This window comes from Antechinus flavipes, chromosome X (genome assembly GCF_016432865.1).
Source record: "Antechinus flavipes isolate AdamAnt ecotype Samford, QLD, Australia chromosome X, AdamAnt_v2, whole genome shotgun sequence".
NCBI lineage: Eukaryota > Metazoa > Chordata > Mammalia > Dasyuromorphia > Dasyuridae > Antechinus > Antechinus flavipes.
In genome coordinates, this window is record NC_067404.1 from 85,903,206 (window position 1) to 85,925,864 (window position 22,659).

The 22,659-nt window shown below is 46.1% G+C and overlaps 1 protein-coding gene across 1 annotated transcript in view; it reads right to left on the minus strand.

Moving 5' to 3' along the window:
* The window catches only part of ITIH6 (inter-alpha-trypsin inhibitor heavy chain family member 6), a 28,235-nt gene extending 22,644 nt beyond the window's left edge, over positions 1-5,591 (minus strand). Inside the window, exons 1-4 of the mRNA XM_051969196.1 lie at positions 5,513-5,591; positions 4,918-5,065; positions 2,961-3,071; positions 2,010-2,257 (exon numbers count right to left, since the gene is read on the minus strand). Coding sequence (XP_051825156.1) covers positions 2,010-2,257; positions 2,961-3,071; positions 4,918-5,065; positions 5,513-5,591 — 586 coding nt within the window. The remainder of the gene's footprint in view (positions 1-2,009; positions 2,258-2,960; positions 3,072-4,917; positions 5,066-5,512) is intronic.
* Positions 5,592-22,659: the final 17,068 nt, after the last annotated feature.

Below are 22,659 nucleotides of genomic sequence, written 5' to 3' on the forward strand. Positions count from 1 at the left end.
GCAAAAAATGGCTTTTATCTAGTCAAAAAAAAAAAAAAAAGAGAGAGAGAGAGAGAGAGAGAGAGAGAGAAAAGAAGGAATCCATTTGGAAGGGGAAGCTCTTTAGTTTCTGGCACAACAACAATTGCTGTTTACTCTGAGGTGATCACGACCAAAACAAAGACAAAGTGGACTTGGCCTGGCACCTTCTGTTGGTCAATCAGTGAGAGGAAGGAAGGAGGGAGGGAGGGAAGAAAAAAAGGAGGAAGAGAGGGAGGGGAAAAAGGGAGAGAGGGAGGGGGGAGAGGAGGGAAGAGAGGAAGGGACGGAGAGATTGTTTATAGATACTTTCTTTTTCTGAATTCAGGAAATTGCATCTGTTTCCTCTCCTCCTTCCAATTTGCAAAGTCCCCGATCTTTCATCCAATTAGAAATTAAATCACCTAATATTATGTTTTCTTTTTAATGTATTGACCTCATTTCATCAATTGTTTTTAATGTATAAAAATCTGTCTTTCTCCATAATTAGGATCCCACCCTAAGCCGAGGGAGGGGTCTGGTCCTGATTCATTGGGCAATTGATAGCATTGCTTAATGAATCGATGTCCTGGAAGACCAAACCTTTGTTTCCACAATCACTTCATCTTTCATCCACCATAGCAATAGAGATCAGTTTGGTTCTTTCCATTAAGATCAGAGGCAAAGCAAGGGTCCTTATTATTACTGATGCTATTTAGCACAGTCCTAGAAGTACTAATTCTAGCAATAAGATAAGAAAGAAAAATCAAAGGAATTAATGTAGACAGAGAGGGAAAAATTATGACTTTTGTAGATGATATGAGTATTTGTTTAGAACATCCTACAGCATCAATCAAAAGCTTAATCAAAATATTGCGCCAGCCATTCTGGAAAGCAATCGGTAAATATGCTTGAAGTCACCAAACCTTTTGATTGAGGGATGTCTCTACTAGGCCTGAATCTCAAAGAAGTCAAAGAAAGGGAAAAAAATTCATAGTTACAAAAATATTTATAGCAGCTCAATTGTGGTTGCCCCAACTGGGAAACTAGAGGGATGTCTACTTACTGGGAAATGGCAAAATATGATGGATGAATGTAATGGAATATTATTGTACCATAAAATAGTACCAAATGGGCAATTCCAATGAAAACTTTAAGGCAGAGTAGGAAGAGCAGAGATAGGGAGGCGGTTGCTACCCTGATGACATAATGGAAGAAAGCAACTTTGAAAGACATTCGAATTGGTCAATATCATGAAGAACCCTGAATCCAGAGGCCCTGAGATCAACCATACCACCCGCCTCTTGTCAGAGATTTGATGGACTTAAAATGCAGAATGAGAAATACGCGTGGCCAATGAGAGGATTTTTCTGTTGAAATCAGCACATTTATGAAGGTAGCTTGCTCTCTTCCTCAGTGCTGAAATGAACCTGGGTGGATCAGGGAGGAATACTGCTTGGCTCCCTTTTCCTTCCGGCCTCACATTGGGCGGCTTCGAGACCCTACAAACGTGGCTGCCTTCCAGCCACCATCCCTCTCCCTCAGCTGGATTCTAGAATCCTTTTGCTTCCTTTTTGCTTTTCTCTGCCATTACAAACATCGCAGTGTCCAAAGAAGAATAGAACAAGAGATTCGAACGGGGCGACTGGGAGCCTGCACTCATCCTCACCATCCATCGTTCATGTCCCAGACTTGAAATGTGCCCAAGTGCCCATTCCTCAGACGCCCATCAGGGGCTACTTCTCTCTGCCTGGAAGTATAGCCCTGCCAAGCCCGCCCCTCCCCTTCAGTAACACTTGTTTCCTCTTTCCTCTCAAACTTACTGGTGCTTTAGAAAATGTTCTCCAGACTGACCATAGTGACCTTCATCCTACCCTCTCCATCTGACCACCGGGGCCGCTTTGGTTTCCTTGCTTTCCAAACCTCGAGTCTCTGCCTTTTTCCCACTTTGTGGCCAAACGGGCCTCCTTTTTGGCTTGGGCCTGGGTGGTTAAGGCCAGCCCGGCACTTACCTCTGACAGTGTTGGTCAGCAGGTGGCTGGTCCGGAGGGGCAGCACGTGGATGTAGTCGATGCCAGTCCTCTCCGATACGGTCACTTCCACGCTGAGATTCGGCACCACTTGGCCGGGTCTGACGCTCACGGCGTGCTGGTACTTCCCCAGAAGGCGAGGGAGCAGTTCCTCATAGGTCAAGGCAAATGTCACCTCTCCACCCACAGCTACATTTGTGGAAATTTTAAACTTCTTGACCTCATCGTCTCTGGGGATAGAGGGACGAGGGGAAAGTGGTGGGAGAAATAGCCATTATTGATTCCCGGACTCCTTTAGTCTACTCTTCACCACCTTTGTCCACTCCTTCCTTCCTTTTCCTTATTCAACCTCCTGAGACTCAGGGATTCGCTCACCCTTCCCACATTTTGCTCTCCAGGTCATTCACCACCTCATGTGGGCTATCATGCACTCATTTAATTAGGCAGCTCTTCACTTGGTCACTCCTATTCTTTAACAACTTACATGGCCTGAGCACTTTAAGGTTGATTTCATCATTGAAAAAGTTCCCATTTCTGTGCTCAAGCCGACTGTGGCATCTGGCCTTTGTGTGCCTGCCTGGGCTCCAAAAGGGCCAGGAGGTCTTCCCCACCCCTTGGACAATGAACCATCTGAACTAGAAAAATAAGGAGCTGTTGATTTTCGGACCTATCACTTAAAAAAGGCAACAGCCCCCCAACCCCCCCCTTCCCCACTCTGTATTTACCTACAGACATTTAACGGGGGAGGGCAAGGATCCTCCATTTGGGAGGGACAAGTGAAGGAAGCCACAGGGATACAGCATGATCAAGGGCATGCAAATCTATGGTCTACCGGCCCAATGGCGGCCACCTGGACTCTGGAGAAGCTGGGACTACCCTAAGACAGCTTTCAGGGGACTGCCAATTTGGAAGGAGGGATCTGGAAAGTCTTACTGGCTGGCCACCTGGGCAGCGGTCTGCCCTTGTTTCTTGGCTTCCTCGTACATTTTCTTAGCCTGGTGCTTCTCTTTGACTTCGGCTATGTAGACTTTACCGTTGATGGTCCTGATGAAGGGAGAAGGAGTCACCGAATTACCGGGGCTTCCCGGGGTTTCTGAATCAGCAGGAGCTTGGAAAAGCAACCAGCTAAGGTTCAGAAGAAGGCAGAGGAGTTTGCTCAAAGCCCAAGTGAGTCACCCTCCACTTTTGCTTCCGAGACCCAGGGGAAGGAACAACCAGGGGCACAGTGCTTGGCACACAATAGGTGCTTAATAAATGTTTATTGATTGTCTCTGTCTCTGTCTCTGTCATCTGTCCGGCTTTCTGTCTCTCCATCCTCTCTGTCTCTGTCTCTCCCCCTGGTGGCCCAGAACAGACGTCTCTCTGTTGCTGGCCTTGGAAGTGGGTGGAGGTGTCTGCAGGGTGTGTGCTTCCCTGACCAGAGACGCAGGTCTCTGGCTTCCACACAAAGAGTACTCTGTCCATCCGGTTCAAGGGCACGGAAAACCCTTGCTAACTGAAGAAAAACAACTTCTCAGCGATGGGGGCTGGCTTCTCTTCCCCTTTCTTCCCTCCAGAGGGGACAGATTAATGGAGTTTATTTGACAATCTCATGTATTTGCTTTCACCCAATTGAACAGTGACCTTCTCCTTGGCACTCGAGGCCCTCCTCCAATAGAGCCCACGCTTTCTCTCGGCTTCTTCTCCCTTCCTCCCCTGCTTCCTTTACTCCATCTGGGCTAGTCACAGTTTCCTAAGATTCTGGGCAGGGAGGGGCTGGAGAGATGACCTCATCTAACTCAATGGGCTCATTTCTGTAGAGTGTATGGATCTGTGGCCCTGGCGGCCGGGGCAGGAGACTTAGGATCCTAGGCTTGGGGACCCCGTAGTCCCATCCCTCATTTTAGAGATCAGGAAATGGATTTCAAGAAGGAAAGGGGCTTGTGAGAGAGTTCCCTCTCAGGAGATTTAGGAGTCTCTGTTAGAAAGGATCATGGAAGAGTTCATGTAGATCCTTCTCGAAAATTCTGGAGGTTCTGTGCTACTGGGCTTAATGGCTAGAACGTTGGACCTGGAGTTAGAAAGGTCTGAGTTTGAATTCAATCTCAGATGCTTCCTAGCCATGTGACCCTGGGCAGGTCAGTGCATCTCTCTCAGCCTCAGTTTCCTTAACTGTAAAATAGGGATCCCCACCCATTCGGTGGAGAGATTACAAATGTAAAGCACTTGTAAGTTTTAAAGTGAGATAGAAATACTAGCTGTTATGGTTACCTCACTACCTTTGAAGGCATTGTGTTTGTTTTCACACAGTCCATTTAAGAAGCTATTCCCTCTAATTACACTACCCTTTGAACTTCTCCCCGTTGGTCCCAATTCTTTCTTATAGCTAATTCCTCTAGATAAGTTGTTTAAAGATGGCTGTCATGTCTTCCTGGACTCTAAATCTTCTTTTTTCTGTGGTAAGCGCTTTAGTTTCTCCAACTCATGCTGATAAGAATAATAATAATGAGCACTTTTGGGCCTCCGCAGCTTTTTGGATTGAATTTTGTTTCTTTTTGCTGAGGCCATTGGAGTTAAGTGACTTGCCCAGGGTCCCACAGCTAAGAAGTGTTAAGTGTCTGAGACCAGACTTGAACTCGGGTCCTCCTGACTTCAGGGCTGCTGCTCTATCCACTGCGCCAACTAGCTTCCCCTAATAACTAGTATTTTAAGGTTTACACAGTGAGATACAGATATGATCTAACAATAGTGTTACAACAACCCTAGGAGTAACACGCTATCACGATCCCCATTTTACCCACTGGAAACCACATGCTGAATTGAATTTGTCCTTTTCATTTCACTGCCCATCCTTGTCCCCCCGGCTTGTCAGTCTCCCTTTTCCCACGCCAGCCTCTCCCCAGACACTCACATGGTAAAGTTGGAAATGAAGGCCAGGCTAGGTAGATCCAGGTCAAAGATGGCTTCCTGGGCCACTGAGTGTGGGTTGGTCATGACAGACACAACCTGGGTGTGGGCGTAGCGAGACACGATGGTGGAGCGGACGGAGAAGTGGGTCACTGGAAGCTAGAAGGCGGAAGCTTTTAAGTTGGAGAAGTTGGATGGGAGGTATTCCATCACCCTGGCCATGACCCCAAGGAATGGACTCTTAGGCCCCAAGGAGTCAAAGAATCTGAGGCTTGGCCTCCCAGACACCCTCTGGCCGCCTATTCAACTCTCTATTCCTTCAGCTCCCAGGATCCTCAGATCCCAGAGTCTTAGGATATTAGGAATGGTTGGGACCCGATGGGGCAGGCTAGGGAGCTGCACTTCATTCATCCCTCCACAAGATTCCTGTAGGTTTTTTGGTTCCCTCCACTGACCATGACCTCGGTTTTGGTCTCCTCACAATATGCGACAGCACAGGAGACCGTTGGGTCAGTCGGGATTTGATCTGTGTTCCACTCAGTCTCTGCCTCTGCTGAGGTGTGTCAGGCCCTTGGAGGCTCCGGAGGTTGTGTACTCACCTCTCTGTGGGCCAGAGGGCTCCCTGGGACTTGCCCGGAGCTCAGAGCAACAAATATCATCAGACTGAAGCCGAGACATCTCTGGACCCTGGGACGCTTCATTCTCTCAGCCTCTCTGAACTGGGCCAGGAAGGCTCTGAAAAGCAGATTTTAAAACAGACCACATTTTTAAAGAAGCCCTTTCCACTTGGAATCCTACAGGAATTTTCCTTTAATCCTCCCTCCTCTTGGGAGGGCGGGAGAGAAAAAGCCAAAACCTTCTCAATGAAGCTTTCATTCCAAGACAAGTGAGGATTGTCCAGCTCGGTGGTACCGGCTCTGGATCCGCTACAGTTTTCCTCCTCTCTCTTCTCCCCAGCTCCTCTTTCTCCCCATATTGCCCTCACACTTCTGTCTCCCTCCCACCTTGGTCTCTTCTCTTTCTTTATGAATAGCCATTTCATGTCTTCCCCTCCTAACTTCTGCCTTTCCCGAGCTAGCCTCCGCTATGTTGGATATCTCCTCTCAACCTCTCCCTGCTCTTTTCCTCCTCTTTCTTCCCCTTGATTTCCCTCCTCTTTGTACTCCCTATTCTCAAATTCTCTGTAACTCCCCCCCATCTTCCATGTTCTCTCTTCTTTGTTCCCCAGTTTTCCCTTTTGCCAATCTTGCTGTCTGTCTCTTTGTATTCTTCCCTTTCTTGCTCCCCTTTCTTCTCAGTCCACCATTTTCTGTCTTTATCTTTTTATCTCTCTTGTCGCTGTCTTTCTTTTGCTGAAACCCCTTCACTTTGTCTTCCTCTTCTCTCTAACTCTCTTTTGTCTCCCCTTCTATTATCTCAGTCTACCCTGTTCTGTTTCTAATATATCCCCTTTCACTCCACCCAGCTTTCCCCCTCTTGCACCTTTCCTGGATCCCCTTTCTTGTCCTCCTCTCAGTTTATCCTCCTTGCCTCTTCCATCTTTGTCTATTTCCCTGTATCTGCTTTTCCTCTGTCTTCTTGGTCTTGCACCTATCCTTTTCTGTAAGCCTCTTGGTATTTCCCTCTTCCCTCTGAGTCTTTTTCAGAATACCCCTTTTTGTATTTGTCTCTTTCCATCCCGCACTCTGCCTCCTCCTGGTTTCTTTGTCTCCCCAGTTTAGCTCCCCTCTATCTTCTGTCCATTTTGTGCTTTGACTCCTCACCCGTCTCTCCCTCAGTCCATCCTCCTCAATGTTTGTGTATTTGTCTTGTTGCTGTCATTAGCATTTATACAACCATGTCAGATAACAAGAGGAATTCCAGAAAAGTGAAAAGTTTTTGCACAAACAAAATCAATGAAGCAAAAAAAAAAAAAAAAAACCAAAAAAAAAAAACCAAGGAAGGCAAAGAGGCAACTGCGGAAAAATGCTTTGCAGCAAATTTCTGTGATAAAAGTATACAATAGTGAGAAGGGGAGACTTCTCATTCTCCTACAATAGTATAACTATCACATGTACCATAAGTGGTTCACCATTCCCCAAATGATGGCATCCCTTCAGTTTCCAATTTTTTTCCTATCACTAAAGAACTGCTATAAATATTTGTGTACACATGAATCCTTTCCCTCTTTCTTTGATTTCTTCAAGGTATGACCTGATTTCTCAAATATCAAAAGATATATAAACAGTGCAGGAAATTTGAGGGTCATAGTTGGTTGGAGGAGCCATTGAAGGGGTGTGTATACCCAAACTGCTTCCCAGAATGGCTGGATCAATTCCCAGTTAAACCAATTAGTGCACAAGGGTGCTTGATTTAGAGTATTTTTTTATATGGCTAGTGGTAGTTTTTATGTCTTCCTCTTATAGCAAGGACTGTCCCTCACATGTAGCATGGGGGTGTCTTGGTATGGCTTGAAGAGAGACAGAATAGACATTTCTAGCCTCTTCTCCCTCCTCGTTCTCCAAAGTTAGACTTTAATTCCTGCCAGAGAGAGAAGCAGGTGGTTGGTGACAGATGCTTGGCAACTCTGTTCTCAGAAAACAGGGAAGGACTGGGTTAGGGTTATATCTATATTATTAGTTGAGGGGATGTGGTTTTCAGGTTCAGTCTAACTTCTGATCATTGTTTCATTAATTGGGGAGAGCAGCACTCCAAGCTTTATATTCAAGGCTTGACCCCTTTCCCACAAGATGTCAACTCTATAATGTGCACACATAGCAGCTGGCAAAGAAACCCATTTATCCCATTTGAAATCGGAGAAAGTATACATGGAAGACTATATAGCATACAGCACAGAGTGAAGGAGCTCTCCCTTTGGAAGCGGTGACCCAGCTCAACCGAAACGGGGGGGAGAGAGACAGAGAGAGACAGAGAGAGAGAGAGAGAGAGAGAGAGAGAGAGAGAGAGAGAGACAGAGACAGAGAGACAGACAGAGAGACCTAGAGTTTACTGAGGGAAGTTCCTTCAAGTCTCCAGTATAGCAAACTGGAGATAGAGAAATGAAAGAGACTGCCAGCTCTGATCATGTCAGCTTCTCCCCAGTGTTTTCCTTTAGCAACCAGAATGGGGTTGACACTGTCCATCTTCTTTCTTGAAGCTGTAAGCCAAAAGCACTGGAAACCCAAAGACACTGAAGAGACTTCCAGAGAATGAAGCAACTCAAAATAAAATTGAAGAGTTCTCTTTCCCTCTCTCACTAACTCTGCCCCACCCCTCATGAAGACATGAGCAAAAAGTCCCATACCAATGGGTTTTGGAACTTAGATTATATTCTGAAAAGTGCCTATTCATATATTTTGACTTTTATTTGGCAATAGTTATCAACCGGGGAATGGCTCTGATTCTTGGAAATGTGACTGAGTTCCCTAATATATTTTAGAAATGAAACCTTTGTCAGAGAAATGTACTTCAAAATTTTCCCCCAACTTTTCTGCTTTTTCTTTATTTTTATCTGCTTTGGTTTTGTTTGTACAAAACCTTTTTAATTTTATGTAATTGAAATGATCTATTTTACCTCATCTCTTATGTGGTCATGAACTCTTTCCCATCCATAGATCTGACAAGGAATCTCTTCCCTGCTCTACTAACTGACTTATGATATCCCCATTAATGTCTAAACCTTGCACCCATTTTGAGTTTATCTTGGTATATCTGAGATGTGAGATGTTTTTTTCTACGCCTAGTTTTTGCTAGACTACCTTCCATTTTTCCCTATAGTTTTTATTGATTGGTGATTTCTTGTCCCAATAGCTGGGATCTTTGGGCTTATTAATCACTAGGTTACTGTGTACTAATCTGTGCTTGTATTATTTGATCATATTGTTACCTAATCTTTTCTACTGACTCACCTTTCTTTTTCTTACCCAGCACTAAATTGTTTTGATGATTAAAGCTTTATAAAATGGTTGAGATCTGTAGTACTGCCAGGTCCCCTTCCTTTTCATTTTTCTTTTCATCAATTCTCTTGCTATTCTTGACTTTTTGTTCCTCCAGATGAATTTTGTTTTACTTTTCAAACACTATAAGTTAATTCCTTGATAATTTGATTGGTATGGCACCAAATAAATAAATAAATTTAGATAGTATAAGAATAAGTGTTATATTTGGTCAAAAGCTTTTTCTTCATCTGTTAAAATTATCCTGTGATTTTTGTTGTTTTTGTTTGTTCTTCAACAATCTCTTCCATTGGTTAAAAATATGCTATTCTTATATTGCAAAGTTAAATCTGCCCAGAAGCAGCTATACCCAAAGAAAGAACACTGGGAAATGAATATAAACCACTTGCATTTTTATTTTTCTTCTTGGATTATTTATACCTTCTGAATCCAATTCTCTCTGTGCAACAAGAAAACTGTTTGGTTCTGCACACATATATTGTATCTAGGATATATTGTAACCTATTCAACATGTAAAGGACTGCTTGCCATCTGGGGGAGGGGGTGGAGGGAGGGAGGGGAAAAATCGGAACAGAAGTGAGTGCAAGGGATAATGCTGTAAAAAATTACCCTGACATGGGTTTTATCAATAAAAAGTTATTTAAAAAAAAGATTAAATCTGCCCAGTCCTCACATTTCCTTTGTCCTTTCTGCTTCTCTGACTGGACCATATGACAGGAAAGCAGGACCCCTATTTATTTATTTTTATTTTAAAATAATGTTTTTCTTTTTTTTTTTTTTTCAAAATACATGCAAAGATAGTTTTCAGCATTCACCTTTGCAAAACCTTGCGTTCCTAATTTTTCTTTCTATCTCTTCCTTCCTCCTCCTCCTAGACATCAAGCAATCCAATATAGGTATTCTTTTATATGTATTTCTGCATTTATCATGTTGCACAAGATCAAAAGGGGGAAAATGAGAAAGAAAAAAACAACCAAGAAAAAAACAACAACAACAATAAAAGAGGTGGAAATACTATGTTGTGATCCACACTCAGTTCCCACAGTCCTCTCTCTGGATGCAGAGGGCTCTGCCCATCACAAATTTGTTGAAATTGGCCTGAATCACCTCACTGTTGAGAAGAGCCAGCTGATCATCACATAATCTCGTTGTTGCTGTGGACAATGTTCTCCTGGTTCTACTCATGTGACTAGCATCAGTTCACATCTCTCCAGGTCTTTCTGAAATCATTCTGCTGATCATTTCTTACAGAACAATAATATTCCATAACATTCATAGATCATTCAGCCATTCCCCAGCCGATGGGTGTCCACTCAGTTTCCAGTTCCTTGCCACTATGAGAGGGTTGCTACAAACATTTTTTTCCTTTCTTTATGCTCTCTTTTGGATACAGACCCAATAGTGACACTGCTGGATCAAAGGGTATGCACAATTTGATAGATATTCCAAATTATTCTTCAGAATGACTGGATCATTTCACAACTCCACCAACAATGTATTAGTACAGGACCTCTAAAGAAAGGATTTAGAATAGTTTTTCTTGCCATTTCCCACCAGCTCCACTGCTTTTAGACTTCTCTGGAATTCTCCATTTTGAGTGCTTTCCCCAGGAAACTCCTCATTTGGAAATCTCATTATGCTCCAAGATTAAATGTACAAAGTCCTCAAATCTCATTGGATCCTATAGATTGGTTGAGGCCCAGGTAACTCTGTTCTTAGTAGCCCTTATCAACTTGCACCTTGTCCTCTATAAGGCTACAGAAACCAGATTGTGATTTAATTAAGTAGAAGAGAATATGATGCAGAATTGACATACCAGGTGGCTTTGAACCCATGCCATTGGCCAAATGATTGGCCTGAGTCCATTTGAGTATTGGTCTGACTCAGGCCAATCTCCTGGTGATTTCAGTTTAGACACTTAAATAAAATAAGATACTCAAAGGTTATTCAAAATTTAATAGAATTAGATTGACTTTATTATAGCAGGGAGAAGGTATTCGGCAAGGATATACCGAACGTGCTGCTGAATTGAGTTGTTGTTCAGCCATGTCCAACTTTTGTGACTCTGTGGACTCTATCATGGCCATATTATTTATGGAGCTTTCTTGGCAAAGATATCAGAGTGGTTTGCCATTACCTTTTCCAGGGGATTAAAGCAAACAGAGGTAAAATAATTTGCCCAGGCTCTTACAGCTAGTGTCTTCCCTTTGGTTTCCTCAGAGCTGAGGCTCTGTGATTATTTGTGACCTCCAAGAAGGGCTTAGACATAACAGAAGGCTTGTATCTCCTGAAGACAGATTCTTTCTGGTTCAACATTATGTCTTTAAGTCTTCCATGTGGCCTTAGAATGATTAGTTTCAGTTAAGTCATTTTTACTTGCCATAGTTCTTTGGGAATCAGTTTTTAAAATTTATTTTTTAATAGACATTGCTTTATGAATCATGTTGGGAGAAAAAAATCAGAGCCAAGGGAAAAACCATGGGAGAGGAAAAAAGCAGAAAAAATAAGTGAATATAATGTGTGTTGATTTGCATTCAATCTCCATACTTTTTTTTCCCCCTGGATGCGGAAGCCAATTTCTATCCAAAGTTTATCAGGATTGCTTTGGATCACTGAACTCCTGAGAAGAGCCAAATTTTTCATAGTTGATGATGGCACAATCTTGCTGTTACTGGGTACAATGTATTCCTGGTTCTGCTTGTTTCATTCAGCCTCAGTTTGTGTAAATCTTTCCAGGCCTTTCTATAATCATCTTGTTCATCATTTTTTATAAAACAATAATATTCATATACCACAACTTATCCAGCCATTTCCTAATTGGTAAATGGCCAAAGGAATGCTTCTGTGGTTTCTTTGTACACATGTCAGGCTTGGTCTTTCCTGGATCATATTTATCTTTCCTTTTCTTCTCTTTTCTTAGATGGAGCCAGCATTTCTAGAACTATGTGAAGTCACAGTAGAGTGAAGCAGTTGGGGCTCCATAATCCTGCCCAATTGCGATGGTCTTTTATTCTGGGTGTTGGGCCCCCCGATTTCCCAATTCCTTCTGAACCAAGTTTTTATAATGTCATTCCTCAATGGAAAAGCAGCCAATAGTTGGTTAAAAAATCGATGGCGAAAAGGCCATACTTTTAGCCTTTTGGCCAGGGCTGAAAGGAATAGTGAGTTCTGAATCAAGTATGAGTGGAGACCAAGAGAGTCAAGATGGAAGGCCATCTGTGGCCAATAAGTATCCAAAGCCTGCACAGGCCCCAAGTCCCGGGAGGTAAGAGAGACTTGCAGGCCTTAAAGTTTAGTGCAGCCAGTGAGCCCCAAGGCTGTAGAGGTGGCTACAGTAAGAAGCCAGGAGGCCAGACGCAAAGATCTGTCTTCATTCAGAGGCTAAGACAAGGAGACCCGGCACCAGCCATTATCTGAGCACTGACATCTTCAGGAACTTAGGGGCCAAGCAAAGGGCTGGGAGGGGAGCTCAGAAATCCAAGTAAGACAGAAATGGACACTGGTCAGCAGACAGGAAGAGAATGGAAGCTCCTGGGTGGTTGGGATGATCTCATTCCTGTATTCTCCGCACCTAGCACAGGGTGGGCCACATGGTAAATCTTGTGGATCCAGCTAGACCTAGAGCTACCCTTTTAGCTGAAATGCTTCCTAATTGGGACAGGAGTCAAGTCCTAAGGGCAGCTGCCTTGAGGATGGTCGCTGCCAGACAAATCCAAGTTCAAGGGCCTGGGGCAAAGAGCAGATCCCAATGCCAGTGTGTCTGGCAAACCCCTTTCCTGCTCTGCATTCTCCACTCCGGCCAGAGAAGTCTCCATTCTGGGCTGTAATCAGGACTTTGGCTCCCCCACCTCACCCCGCCTTTGCTCAGTTCATCCCCTCATGGTCTGTTAGATGGGTTCTAGTCGGTTGTGTGGCCTCCACCCTTGCAGACTCTTATCAAAACCCTCCTCTCTCCCCTGACCGTTGGGGCTCTCCTCCCTCAGCCTGCCATTATTGGACAATGCTACCTAATGTATCACCTGGTTTTCGTTTGTAGATATTTAGTGAGCCAGAAACATTTATTAAGCACCTACTGAGTGCTAGGCAAGCTTTGAAAATCTGAGTTCTCTACCTGGACGGTGCTTGGATACACACAGCAGATGAGACTCTCAGTGACAATGAGGATTTTAAAGATACCTGGAGAACAAGAAGTAGGTTGGGGGGGAGTAGAATGGGAATTCTGTGGGAGCAGGCATTGAGTAGAAATGACCTGAATTAGGGAAAAAAGGGGAGAAAGCCAGTTGCAAAAGTCTCAGGGACCCTCCCGAGGGTCCAAAGACCACTTTGAGAATAGTTAGAGAATGAGGGGCAGGGCAGCTAGGAGGCACAGGGCAGCTAGGAGGCACAGTGTTTCAAAGTCAGGAGGACCCGAGTTTAAATGTGAACGCTGACATTTATAAGCTATGTGACTCTGGATAAGTCATTTAACCTTGATTGCCTTCCCTCCCCCCAAAAGAAGATGATGGTTGGAAACTAAGGAGGGAGGAACCTGACAAGGCAGCCAGCCGCAGGGCCCCCTCTTCCCTCTTTTTTTCTACCTGGTGTTCGGATGAGCGCTTTTTGCTGCTAATGTTAAGGAAGGAGAAGTCGGGGAAGATGCCCAAGGGCAACTTACGGGAGGAACTCTTCCTCCTTCTCCCACACATAATGTCAGAAAATGCAGGAGAAGCTTGAGAATAGAGGGAAGCTGAGAAAGTTCAGGGAGGAGCGTTTGTGAGACTGGAGTGCTCTCCCCTTGTAGGCTTTTCTCCTTGCAGAGAGGAGAGTGTCTGGAGGACCTGGTTCTTCCCCTTCTCTTTTCCTCTTTGTAGACCAATGATAAAGGGTGGAATATACTACAAAAGGAAAGGTGGGGGGACAGGGGAACTGGGACACCCGTCATGTTGCTTTCCAATCACGTCTCTCCGGGAAGGCTAATAAAGGCTACAAGGAAGGTCTCGTCTCTTCCCTTTCATGGGCTAAAACCTGAGGATAGAGTGTGAGGAGAAGAAGGGGGAAGAGAAGGCCAGACAGAGACACCTGGGGAAGGTCCAGGCGCTCCTCCCTTCCGCTGCCAATGGCGCCTGGGAGGAGGAGTCTGTGGGGTGAGTGGCGGAGGAGGGTGGTCTTTGGCTCTGGGCCCCCTTCAGGCCTCCCCTTCCCCTGTGCTGCTGCAGACGGTGAGAGGAAGGAGCGATCAGTGAACCACGAATGGTGTGGGCATGGATGGGGGTTATTAGCTTTGTGCCAGGGGCTGGCTGCGGGATGGGGGGGGTGGGGAAGAGAAGGACAATGGCCACCGGTGTCCTCCCTCTCCCTCCCTTCTTCCTCGCCCTGCTAACGGCAAAGCGTAAAGAGCAAGGCAGACACAGAAGGTGGGACGCGGGAGTGGCTGAGCTCGGAGGGTTTCGCATCCTGCTCTTTCCGGGGAGCCGAAGGGAGGAGTCTCCCCGGCCCGGTAAAGAAGACTTAAAAAGGGGCTCCATCTTTCCAACCAAAGAACAAAGATGGAAGATGCTAGAAAAGGAGGAAGGCTGGGGAGAGCGGATTGGGGGGGGGCTTGCGTAGGAGGGGGTGCGCTCCCTCCTCATTGGCCTAGCCAGTGGCGCAGAGGGAGGAGTCTCATTGGACAGGCTCTTCGGGGCTGCCTCCTCCCTCTTCCCAACCCTTCCCTCTTGTGAGCCCAATGGCTGAGTCTGGAACATCCTAGAAAAGGAGGAAGGGCTGGGAGAAAAGATGGGGGGGCCGAGGGACTGGGGGGAAGAAGGGGGACGGCGATGTCCCCGCGCTTTCCCCCTTTCTGCTGCGGATGGTGCTCAGTGGGGAGGAATCTGTATGGGGGTGGTCGCTTTGCCCTCCATCCCTCCCATGCCGCCCCTTCCCCTGTGCTGCTGCAGATCCCGGGACTGGGGACCCCCCCCCCCGCCCCGGGGCATGCCGGGACCCAGATGGTCACTTTCTCTGTCGGGCACCGGTTGCGGTTGCGGGAGAAGGGCGGTGGCGTTAGGGCTTCCTCTCCTGCTCCTCCTCTCCCTTTGCCCGTGTGGACAGTACGAAGGGGCAAAAGACCGAAGCCGGGGTTTGGGGTGGGGGGCAGCGGGGCTCAGATGTTTTCCTGCCCTTCTCTTGCAGAGGGGATCCCTGCTCTATCCTCAGGAGCCACAGGCCGAGGGTGGAATATGTTGAAAAAGGAGCTAAGCTGGGAGAGAGGAAGGAATAGGGAGGGGCCGAGATTTTTCTCCCCCCTCTTACCCTTTCCCCTGTTCCCCGCCCCCCCCTCCCCCTATTCCGTTCGGCTCCTGCTGGTGCTGAGGAGAGAGGAACGTGGGAAGGGCTGGGATGGCGGCGTGGCTCCCCCTTTCCCCCGACTGCCGCAGGCAGGAGGAGGGGGGTTAACGGGCCGGGCCAGCCCGGAGCCCCCTTTCTCCGGCCGGTCGCTGTTGCTCCCCGAGGGAGGCGCGGGGCCGCGGGCTGCCCAAAGGGCTCGGAATCGGGGGCCTGAGCTTGCTTCCCGCTCGCCGGTTGGGTGGCCCTGGGTCAGCCTCTGCAGACTAGGGGACCTTCCCGCCAGGGCCGTGAGGAGGTTCCAGTGGGCAGCACTCCCAGGATGCCCAGACCCGGCGCCCGCGCCCCCCTCCCAGCCCCCACTAGCCTAGGGTCCGTACCCTGCTAGAGCGGGGGGGGGGGGAGGGAAAGGGGGGAAGGGGAGTAAGCGTGGGGCGCGCAGGCCTATGGGGCCCGGCAGCCAGGCCTTTCCCGTCCTGCCTCGCCGCTGAGGCCAGTGAGCTCAGGCCCAGCTCCGTTGGGGGAGGGGCCCATCCCACGACCCCCCTTCGTTCTGGGGCCCAGGCTGAGCCGCGGAGCTGCTTGGGAGGACGGGCCCCGGGCCCCCGGAGCTTCTGAGTCTTTGTGAGGGGGAGGACCCCGCGGCTCAGGCCGAGAAGGGGGGGGGGGGACGCTGGTGGAGGGCGGAGTCAGCAGGTCGGAGCCGGACTGGGCCCGCAGCCTGGCGAGGAGCTTTCTCGCCTGCCTCTCCTCGTTCCCTCCCGCCATGGTCCTCACGGGCTGGGGCTCCCATCTGCCAGTCTGCAAGGGAGAGCCGGGGGCGGGGGCCGTGGCTGCCGGGGTGCTCTTTGTCCCCCTTGGGACTGGGGGGGCGCTGGGGTGTGAGGGCAGAAGACTAGGGAGTGGCCGGGGAGGGCCCTTTGTCCCGGGCCCTAATCCCTCCTCTCCCTCCCCTTCCCCTGTGCTGCCCGGGGCAGAGAGGAGGCGGCAGCGCAGGCCACTGCCCAGCCCCCTTAAATGCGCTCTGGGGCCCCCTCTGAGAGTCTGCTTCTGGAGGCCAGGGTCTCTCCCTCTCTGACCTTTGGGGCTGCCCCTCAGCCCGCTGCCCAGCGCCTTGCCCGGGAAGAGGCCTTGAGGAGTGCTGGCCAGTGGATTGGATTGGATCTGGGATGTCCCGGCTGGCTTTCTGGAGGTCCTTCGTGCGGGCCTTGGTCTCGGCAGGATGGACACCACGAGAACGTCAAGAATGGAGTCTAGTTTTTATTCTGGCCCAGCCTTAATCTTAGTGCAGGAGGCAGGAGAGCCCCGAGAGGCAGCTCAACGAGAGAATGTCCGTCGTCCAGTCCTTGTTGGCCCTTCTGTACCTTATTGTAGTTCTATCTTTACAGCGCACTGAATATGCGGGAACTAGAGAAGCATCCTCTCATCAGTTCCACTGAGTTAACACCTTGTTTCAAGTAGACTTCTCCAGAGTTGCCGCCCTCTACATGATCCATGGCACTCCAGACCCGCTGGGTTATTCGAGGAGCCTGGAGGCTTCCTGCTCCCGGCCACCTTTGGGGTGCCGGCGGCTGTCTAAGGAGGGCCACACTTTGAAGGGAAATCTCCATGACTGAGCGGCACTGGATCGCTTGCTCAGGTCAGCAGATCGGCCTCTCCAGTTCTTTTTGCCCATGTCCTTGAGGTGTAAGTGCTTCCAGAGGCCTCAGACTGACCGGTTGACCCGTCCAGCTCTGCCTGTTCCCTATGCTTGCCTTGACCTGCCAGCCAATCTCTGTGGCAATCCTCCCCGCCCCCCCCACTCCCCGGGGCAGCCTCCTCTGCTTCCTCCACCCAGAAGAGGTAGCATTTCATCCAGGCCTTAAGGGGTGACCGGGATTTCCCCAAGGCTGGGGAAGTGATGGGATGGCCCCTGGAGGGCTTAGGGAATGGCCCAAGGGGTACAGGCAGGGGAGCCTTGTGAAGGGGAGCTGGGAAGTAAGCTGGGGCTCGGGCTGAGATGGAGAGGGCCCTGAGTGACCTTGAGCTTGAGCTTGAAATTGAGATGGACAGAGACCCAGCTGTCCTAAATAATTCTCGTGCCATATTTGTTTTAAGTGAGACCCAGGAGCGGGATGGGGGTGGGGTGGGGCTGGTCAGAAAGAGAACCGGAACTCATGGCCCCCGAACCGGGGATGTCACCAGTGGGCAGATGTCAAGGACGGGGCAGGGTCCCTCACAGACACAGAGTGTTCCTTTCCAGCCTCGTGGGAACAAAAGCCTGGAAGGCCCAGGATCAGATGCCCAGTAGTGGGGGCCAGCCCAAGCAATTATGCTTCTGTCTCCTGTTGGCATAGTCTTGGGTACCATTTCTGAGCCTCTGCTGCCATCTAGCGGAAGAGAGTCTGATCCTCCCAATGGTGCCTCCTGCTCTGCTTTTCCAGAGCCGGCTTAATCCTGCCCACTGTGGAGGAAGACATTTCGAGGGCTGGAGCACTTGTACCCCTGGCCAGGAGCCTCCCCAGGCATGCCAGGGGGCAGCCGGGAAGAGTGAGCTGATGTGGAAACAGTGTTCCAAGACCTGTGGTCTTCTTAAACTGGGTCTCCAGCCCATGTGGATCATGTAACTAAATATGGTGTTCTGAAATTATGATTTATTATCAGCAAATGTTTGTCTTGTATACCTGTGTTGTATACCTATACAGTCAGGGCACGTAAAAATTTCTTGGGCGAAAAGGGGTTGCAAGTGGAAGAAGCTTAAGAAGTCCTGTTTTAATCTAGCTGTTGCTAGGTTTTGTGTCATTCTCATTCTGACTTCATCACATTTGAATTTTTTTCTTGTTGCTTGTCAGCTTTTCTCCTCAACCCGGGGTTTCAGAATTTGGCTCTCATATTTGTGTAGGTTTTCATCGAGGATTTCTTTCAGATGTTGGTTGGTGGGTTTTTCCTATTTCTACTTTCTCCTCTTGTTCTAAAACTTCAGGGCAATTTTCTTTAATTATTTCTTATATTATTGTATCAAGAATTTTTTTTCTAATCATAGCTTTCAGGTAGTCCTATTATTCTGATATTTTCTCTTCTTGATCTGTTCTCTAGATCTGTTGTTTTCTTCTATTCTTTCTGTTCTGTTTTATTATTTCTTGGTCTCCTCACATTGTCAGCTTCTCCTTGCCTGATTCTAACTTTCAAGGAGTTGTATTCTTTCTTAAGATGTCAGATTTCCTTTCCTGGTTGGTTGACTTTCTTTTCATAATCTTCTTGGTTTTCTTGGATTATTCTTATTTTTTCCTCCATTTCTCTTACTTGATTTTTCAAGTCCTGTTTGAATTCTTCCAAACATTCTTTCTGGGCAGATTTTAATTTGAGGGATAGTTTCCTTTTTGTTTTCTCTTTGGACCCTTCTCTGAAGACAAACCCCAGTCTTTTCTGTTCCCATTGTAATTGTTTATGTTTATGTTCTTTCTCCTTTGCTCCTTTTTAAAATTTTAGAAGCTTGTTATTACCATCTCTAGTCCTGGAGTACGGAGGATGGTTTTTCTGGTCTCAGAGCCTTCTTATTGTTATTTTTGGAGTTTTGTCTTGGGCTCAACCTCACTCATTCCTTTTCCCCTTCATCCCACAAAGAGCCTTCTTCCCCCCTCCCCCAGTTATGCTCTTGCTCCCTGAAGACCTTTCAGTAACTACAATCTTCAGTTGTTTCCCCCGGCCTGGAACCAGAAACTAAGAGTTCTGCTCTCCTGAAAGTGGCCGAAGCCAGAATCATCCCTGACCCGCTGCTTCTGCCTTCAACAGGCACAGCTGGGCCAGGTGTCCTTCAGCAGCAGAGATGCTCTCAATCTTTTTCCTGCTCAGATACCCGACCTCCCCGCCCCCATACTGTCCGGAAAGTGACAGTCCCTGTGGCTAAAGTTGAGGCTATGTCCCACCCCAGCTGCCCTTAGGCAGCTGTTTCAGTGGAGCTGGCTTGGAGGTGTTTACACTTCACTTGGGCCAAAGCTCTCTCCCAGAACCTTTCTCTGGATCTTCTTTGGTTGTCTCAGGAGGACCACTGTTCGGTCCCATCTCTCGTTGATCTTTTTTGCTCTATGTTCACCCTTAAGTGATGTTTTGTCTTGTTTGTGGAGCAACTCAGACTTTTCTGACCTATTCCACCATCTTCTATTTTTTCTATTGTATGATGATGTTGGAAACCAGGTTGTAAAGAGTTAAGAAAAAAGAGAATGGAGAGAAAGTAGAGGTTCTGATTTTATGCCTTTTCAAGGATTTTTACCACAAAAGGATGAACTAGGAGGACAATGCAATATTGTCACACTTCTGCTATCTAAGTTTACCAAACAGTTTTGGCCTGTGTATATTCTGAGGATCCTCATCCTAATCTTTTCTCACATTGATGAGGCAGCTTCCCCAAAAGAATCATCTCACCCCTTAAGGCTCTAGAAGTATACTGTATTGGAGTATGTCTTTCTGTGGAATCAGCTCAAGCTCCTATTCTATGGTCTTCTTCCTAATAGCAACAATGATTAGGACCCCAATCTAAACAACTGGAAAAATATCCATTGCTCATGATTAGGCCAAGCTAATATAATAAAAATGAAAATTCTACCTTTATTGGTCTACTTCTTCAGTGCCATACCAAAGTGCCCAAAATCATGTCAGAGAGCTCTCTCTGATTCTCTCTCAAGAATTTTTTTTCTATTATTTTTAGAAAAATATTTTAGAAAAAATAATAACAAAATTCATCTGTAAGAACAAAAGGGCAAGAATGTCAAGGGAATTAATGAAAAAAATGCAAAGGATGGTAGCCTTGCAGTACCATGCCTAAAACTCTATTTTAAAACAGTGGTCATCAAAACCATTGGGAACTGGCTAAGAAATAGAGTGGTGCATCTGTCAGATTGGCTAGGATGACAGGAAAAGACAATGCGGAATGTTGGAGGGGATGTGGGAAAACAGGGACACTGATACATTGTTGGTGGAATTGTGAACACATCCAGCCATTCTGGAGAGCGATTTGGACCTATGCTCAAAAAGTTATCAAACTGTACACATCCTTTGATTCAGCAGTGCCACTGCTGGGCTTATATCCCAAAAAGATATTAAAGAAGGGAAAGGGACCTGTATGTGCCAAAATGTTTGTGGCAGCTCTTCTTGTAGTGGCAAGAAACTGGAAACGGAGTGGATGCCCATCCATTGGAGAATGGCTGGGTAAATTGTGGTATATGAATGTTATGGAATATTATTGTTCTGTAAGAAATGACCAGCAGGAGGATTTCAGAAAGGCCTGGAGAGACTCACATGAACTGATGCTGAGTGAAATGAGCAGGACCAGGAGATCATTATATACTTCAACAACAATACTATATGATGATCAGTTCTGATGGTTGTGGCCATCTTCAGCAACGAGATGAATCAAATCAGTTCCATTTGGTCAATAATGAAGAGAACCAGCTACACCCAGTGAAAGAACCCTGGGAAATGAGTGTGAACCACAACATAGCATTTCCACTCCCTCTGTTTTTGTCTGCCTGCATTTTTGATTTCCTTCTCAGGTTATTTTTACCTTATTTCTAAGTCCGATTTTTCTTGTGAAGCAAAATAACTGTATAGCTATGTATACATATATTGTATTTAACATATATTTTAACATATTTAACATGTATTAGTCTACCTGCCATCTAGGAAAGGGGTGGGGGAAGGAGGGGGAAAGTTGGAACAGAAGGTTTTGCAAAGGTCAGTACTGAAAAGTTACCCATGCATATATCTTGTAAATAAAAAGCTATATAAAAAAAGAATGTAAGCTCAATAAGAAAAAAAAAAAGAAATAGAGTGGTGGATCAGTGGAATAGGTTAGATACATATGACTCCATAATTAATGACTATAGTAATCTAGTATTTGATAAACACCAAAACTCCAGCTTCTGGAATAAAAACTCACTATTTCACAGAGCTTGCTGGGAAAACTGGAAAATAATATGTCAGAAACTCAGCAGAGACCTACATCTCACACCCCATACTAAAGTAAGGTCAAAATGGGTACATGATTTGGACATATGATACCATAAGCAGATTAAGAGAGCAAGGAATAGTTTACCTATCAGATCTTTGCAGAAGACCAAGGAAGAACTAAAGAACATTATGCAATACAAAATGGACAACTTTGATTACATTAAATTTAAAAGTTCTTGCAGAAACAAACCCAATACAAGCAAGATTAAAAGGGAAGTACAAAGCTGGGAAAATTTTTTTATAGCCCTTGTTTCTAAGGGTTTCATTTCTAAAATATATAAAGAACGGTGTCAAATTTATAAGAATACAAATCACTGCCCAATTGGTAAATGATCCAAGGATATGAACAGACAATATGCAGATAAAGAAAGCCATCAATAGTTATGTGAAAAAATTCTCTAAATCACTGTTGATTAGAGAAATGTGAATTAAAACAAGTCTGAGGTGTCACCTTACATCTGTCAGATTGGCTAAGAAGACAGGAAAGGATAATGATGAATGTTGGAAGGGAAGTGGGAAGACTGGAACACTAAAGCATTGTTGGTGGAGTTGTGAAACTGATCCAATTGTTCTGGAGAGCAGTTTGGAACTATGCCCAAAGAGCTATCAAACTGTGCATACTTTTTGATCCAGCTGTCTCGCTACTGAGTCTGTATCCCAAAAAGATCATAAAGAAAGGAAAAGGACCCACATGTGCAAAGATGTTTGTAGCAGTCCTTTTTGTGGTGGCAAAGATGTGGAAAATGAGTATTTGCCCATCAGTTGGGGAATGGCTGAAGAAGTTGTGGTATATGAAGATGATGGAATGTTATAGTTCTATAAAAATGATGAACAGGCTGATTTCAGAAAGGCCTTGAAAGATTTATACAGACTGATGCTGAAACAAGTAGAATCGGGAATATACCGTACACAGCAACAGCAAGATTGTGCAATGATCCACTATGAAAGACTTGGTTCTTCTCAGTGGGTCAGTTCTAAGGCAATCCCAATAAACTTTGGATAGAAAACGCCATCTGCATCCAGAGAGAGAACTATGGAGAATGAATGTAAATCAACACATTCTATGTTCACTTGTTTTCCTTTTTCTTCTGTTTTTCTTTTCTCTCGTGGTTTTTCCCTTTTGTTCTGATTTTTCTCTCCCAACATGATGCATAAAAAAATGTGTATCAAAAAATTAATGTACATGTATAACCAGAAAAAAATCTTTTCTATTTTTAAAAAATGATTAGGACTCCAGTTTGATTTAGCTACTTAACATCAGTTAGGGTATTTTTTTTTTTTTAACAAAAGGATGTTTATTGAGAAGATGCAGCAAGAAGTGAAGTATAGTTCCTCCCAAAACTTGGGACACATTTCCTCATATTACCTCAATCCCTGGAGAGAATGGGCATAATGTTAAAATACATGCTATAAAGCATTTGACCCACGCAGTTCACTTGCAAATATGGCATAGTTGGTAAACAGAGATCCCTTGTTTGTTGGATTGGGCATCTTGGTTATGTAGTCAATCTACTGTCAGGTTA